Raw genomic sequence first — 5,459 nt, forward strand, 5'->3', positions numbered from 1 at the left:
AACAAAAGAAAACTCATCCGTAAGCGACATGCTGAAAAGAAGAAAAGAGGTTTAGAGAACAAAACAAAACTCACACGGAAGCAATTTGTTGCAAAGGAAAGAAGCTGGATCTCTACATTTTGAAAGCTGAGTATATATACATATATATATATATATATATATATATATATATATGTATGTATGTATGTATATACACATATACACACACACACACACTTAATTTTTCCCTTCCAATCAGGATGCCACCAAGCTATTCTCTTCATTTCAGAGGCAACCCTGTGATCGTCAAAGGACTAGAATGTTCAACATTGGGGCCTCCTTCAGTGAAAATTTTGTACAACGCTAATCAATTCTTTTTCCTCTTCAAGAAACTTACGCTTCGCCGTCTACGGTGTGTTCCGAGCCGAGATCTTCAGACTCTGCCCAGTGGAAGTGGAGTTGGGAGAACGAGTAGACGTCGTCCAAGAGTCCGCCTGATATGGTTGGCATTTTCACGTATGTCCCCTCTAACTGAGCTGAAATATATAGACATAGATGGGTATTCGTCTGTTTTGTTATCATTAGTCCGTTTGTTTATCATTAGCTTGATTCTCATTTATTATTAGTTGTATGTCAATTCATTATGATTTACTATTTACCTGTTTGTATATTATCTAACTATACCTATGCATTTATTTATGTATTTTATTTGTTATTTACATTATTATAGTTTTTATTTATTCATTTATCTATCTATCATTATTATGATTTTTTTTCTCGCATCCGACCTAGATATGGAACAAAAGGTCTCCTGTCGGCATGCTCTGCCTTTGTAATCCTTTGTAATAAGACACAAGCACTTAAAAAAAAACGAGTTGATACCATTACTACTGACAATGCATAGGTATAGTTAAATGATAAAGAAACAAGTAAGTAGTAAATAATAATAAATGGACATATAACTAATAATTAATGAAAATCAAGCAAATAATAATAAACATACAAATGACTGTACATGAGAAATGACATGAGTTATGAAATGAGGATAGTGAGGCACCGGTTTTATATTACCATAGTCATACTTTGTTAAAGCTGTGCTATTAAAAAAGAAAGTAGCCTAAGAGAATGTGTTGGAGACATAGATTAACCAGATATCTAACGGGGTAGATTAGTTATGCAAACACGTAAAATGGAATGTATGTTGATCATGAGTAGGGAGGGAAATGAAAAAGAAGTTGATGTGATCTTGTAGTGTTTCCAGAAGGAAGTAAAGCAAGAAATGGCGTGGTAGATACGCTTTAGGGAGATGTATTGAAGAACGTGAAAGAATTTGAGTGTCTGAGCTTAAAAAATGTCAAGGAGAAGAATGATAAGGATTTTAGTGAATGTGACGATAGAATGGCGGTTCCAGAGGAGAGCAGGACAAATAAAAGTATATGGCAAGTATGCGTTATGAAAATGTGCTGAAGAATGTAAACGTGATAAATTATGTGGTCTCAAAGAATTTGGAGGATATTAATAACTGTGATTTTACCTGTATACCCTAATGTTAAGGAGAGAAATCATAAGGATTTTAGTGAATATGATGATAGAATGGTGTTTTCAGTAGGGAGTAGGAGAAAAAAAGTACAATGCCGGCTTGCATTAGGAAAATGTGCAGAAGAATGTAAAAGCGATCGATTATGTGATCTCAAGAATTTGGAGGATATTGATAACTGTGATTTTACCTGTATATTCTAATATTAAGGAAAGAAATGATAAGGAATTTAGTGGATATGATAATAGAGTGGTGTTTTCAGAAGGGAGGAAAAAAAAAAAAAAAGTACAAGACAGGCATGCATTAGGAAAATGTGCAGAAGAATAGAAAGGCGACCGATTATGTGATCTCAAGAATTTGGAGGATATATATATATATATATATATATATATATGTATATATATATATATTCATATATATATATATATGTATGTATATATATATATATATTATGTATACATATATATATATACATATATATATATATATATATGTATATATATATATATATATATATATATATATATATATATATTTTTTTTTAAGGCTATCGACTCATAAAGGGGGTCATTAAGCCTGGTGTGAAGTTGTTCAGTCTCTACGTTTTTTCGTTCAAATTGTGCGTTCGAGGATATTAATAACTGTGATTTTACCTGTATATCCTTCGTGTGACAGGTGCTGCTTCTCCGGTACTTGACCATAGCCCATAAGTTTCAAAGGCTCTGACTGAACGGGAATCAGTTTTTCGGCATCTGGGAGATCGATAGGAGATTGGAGGGACATTCCACAGCCAGGATAATGCTCCACCCAGGTTTCGGGGCCTGGAATATTATAAGATTTGAATTTATGACTTTGTGTGTGTACTCCAAAAGTTGTTGCAGAATCTATGCTGTTAAAGAACATAAGAACATAACATACATAAGAATGAAGGAGACCGCAAGAGACCATAAGGCCTACACTAGGCAGCTCCGTGTCCATCACCACCTGTCATCTCCATTCATAAAGTTGTATAATCGTTTTTTAAAACAACTGATAGTTTCAGCGCTTACTACATGGTTACTAAGTTTATGCCATTCGTCGACCACCCTATTAGTAAACCAATTCTTGCCTATTTCCTTTTTAAATCTAAATTTGACCAGTTTATAACCATTACTGCGAATCCTGCCCTGTTGTTTTAATATGATGACCTTGTTTGTATCATCCTTGTTAAAGCCTTTGATCCACTTGAACACCTCTATTAGATCACCCCGTTCTCTGCGTCTTTCTAGGAGCGTGATTTGGCCTTGTGCTTCTCTCCCGAGATGAGTGTTGTTTGCTGTACAGTGTGATGGGGTGCAATAAACTATATAGAAATTAAAACCTCATGCTTTTTTTTTGCATGTTTTAGAATTATTTTCATCTTTATAATTTGTCATGTTTCAATGGTCTGTTTTTTCAGTGCTTTTTGATCATTTGTATTGTATGATTCTCATTCACTTACGAGTGTCTCCTTGATAGCTCCAGTCATCAGCTTCAGTTGATCTAAGTTCTTTGGGTTTTGACCATTTATCTAACCCACCCTGTAAAAAAATAGATAAATAAATTGATAGATAAGTAAATAAATAGATTATAAAATGAATAATGAAATAATTCAACAAAATTAATGAATTAGATAAATGAAGAAAGGGAAAAGTAGATGAATAGATCAAAGTATTTTGGTTATTGCTGAACAACACTTGATCCAAAATATTAAGACACAAACTTCACAGATGCTCAACCTTCCAGAGGAATTTTACAAAGGATTACAAAGGCGGAGCATGCCGACAGGAGACCTTTTGGTCCATTTCTAGGTCGGATGCGAAAGAAAATCATAATAATGATAAATAAACATGAATAAATAAAAACTATAATAATGTAAATAATAAATAAAATACATCAATATATGCATAGGTATAGTTAACTAATAAACAAACAGATAAATAGTAAATAATAATAAATTGATGATGATGATGATATGGTTTAACGTCACACACTCCCCCCCCCTATCGGGGGGCTAGTACGGTGCCCCTCACAGAGGACTTTGTAGCGTGGAATTTAATGAACCATGCCCTTGGTTCAACTTCGCCGGTGGCAGGATTCGAACCGCCCTTACCTCGACCTTCGCCACAAGTAACGACGCCCTAACCCACTCAGCCAGCAAGCTTCTGCATTAACATATAACTAATAATAAAGGAGAATCAAACATATAATAATAAACAAACAGACAAATGATAGCAAACAAATAAACAATATAAAAAATGATAGTCATTACAGCATCTTGCTTAGGCGTTTATCTAAATGATTCTTAAAGCTTCGAACTGTAAATTGTGTTCTTACTTTGGCTTCCAGACCAGAACTCATCACCTGGAAAAGAATATCATTGACTTTGTTACAAATGTCGTGTCTGACTGTCTTGTAATTCAACTTCGTTAGCAGATTCGAGTTTTCCTTATTATGATGACATTAACTCCAGAAATAAAAATATGATTCATTAAGTAGTAAGGTAAGAAATAATTTGTGGTTCTTACCAACACCGTGGCTATGATTCCAAGAAACTTGATCTCCATGGTTGTTGTTATTCTTGATGAAACTGTTAGGGAAAGAGCAAAATGTTATCCACAGATTGAGCATCAAACAGAACATGAATAAGCACTATTTACATCATACTTAGAATTCGAAAAGGTCATCCTAAACGTGTGAAATTTCTTATCTAAGTTCTCCATGACCTCAGTCTCATCCTAACAATAACGCTTATCCCACTCAAACTCACTGTCCTCTGACAACTGAAAACACACAAGACGTTACCTGCAGAGTAAAATAAACATTTAATTCATACTAAACTCGCTGTCCTCTGACAACAGTGAAAAAACATAAGACGTTATGAGCAGAGTAAAATAAACATTAAATTCATACCAAACTAAGTTACCAACTGGGTAGACTTGATATCGACAGTAATTTACCGCTACGGGGCAGCTCTTCTCTCGAATGTCCTTCCTCAAATCAGCTTCACCTTATAAAGCTGTTCCCATCCACTCTTATCCCAGACTCGCAGATTGCATGGCGACACATGCACATTCTCATGCACTCCAAAGAAATTCACTATTTTTGTCTCCGAGTTGCTTATACATTTTTAACCGAACGTATTTGGCGTTGAAAAGGGGTGTCAGAAGAAATCTAATATATGTTTACGAAAAGTGACATACACATTGAAATGCCAAAGCTAAGACCTTATCAAAATATCGGAATATTCCATTATCAACAAAATTTTATATTTCATATTTCATAGTAATGAAGATCAAGACAACAACTTTCAGTACACGCTGATGTCACTCAACTAGTCATATTTGTGGAATTCCGTCGGACACATTGGTTATTCATATCAATAACTCCTTATTTACTAATTTAATATTCGTGATTGTAATATACAGAGGGTATCCTAATTTGACAAAGAGAGAGTGGTTGTCACCATTAGAGAATCCTCAAGAGTTCTAAGACTCTACTTCCTAAAAAAAAAAAGAAAAAAAGTATATATATACATACATACATACATACATACATATATATAAATATATATATATATATATATATATATGTATATATATATATATATATATATATATATATATATATATATATATATACATATATATATCACTAACTCCCGAGGTAAAAAAGATTTTTTTGCTTCGTAAAGAAATCCTGAAATAGAAAGATTTGAACATTTTCGGCCCTTCCAAATCGTTCCAAATTTCTTTGAAAAATATAAAGATAAGAAACAAGCGAAAACAAACATAATAAGAAGCATGAACACAAAAAGGGTAGTATTTTAATAGATATTCAAAACCCACATGTTATGTACCCTTGTCATCCCCTACCTATGACGTGTGTTAAAACTGATAACAACGATAAGGCTTTATCACCGCAA

At 33.5% G+C, this 5,459-nt stretch overlaps 1 protein-coding gene across 1 annotated transcript in view; it reads right to left on the minus strand.

Annotated features, from left to right (window-relative positions):
• LOC143017802 (putative carbonic anhydrase 3) overlaps positions 1–4,490 on the minus strand; it is a 7,997-nt gene extending 3,507 nt beyond the window's left edge. The window contains exons 1-6 of the mRNA XM_076172697.1: positions 4,461–4,490; positions 4,063–4,124; positions 3,872–3,898; positions 2,997–3,075; positions 2,170–2,337; positions 377–515 (exon numbers count right to left, since the gene is read on the minus strand). Of these exons, the coding sequence (XP_076028812.1) occupies positions 377–515; positions 2,170–2,337; positions 2,997–3,075; positions 3,872–3,898; positions 4,063–4,101 (452 nt within the window). The 5' untranslated portion in view covers positions 4,102–4,124; positions 4,461–4,490. The remainder of the gene's footprint in view (positions 1–376; positions 516–2,169; positions 2,338–2,996; positions 3,076–3,871; positions 3,899–4,062; positions 4,125–4,460) is intronic.
• Between the last annotated feature and the right edge of the window lie 969 nt (positions 4,491–5,459).

Source organism: Oratosquilla oratoria, chromosome 33 (genome assembly GCF_046742065.1).
Source record: "Oratosquilla oratoria isolate Oo_2021 chromosome 33, ASM4674206v1, whole genome shotgun sequence".
Classification (NCBI taxonomy): Eukaryota; Metazoa; Arthropoda; class Malacostraca; order Stomatopoda; family Squillidae; genus Oratosquilla; species Oratosquilla oratoria.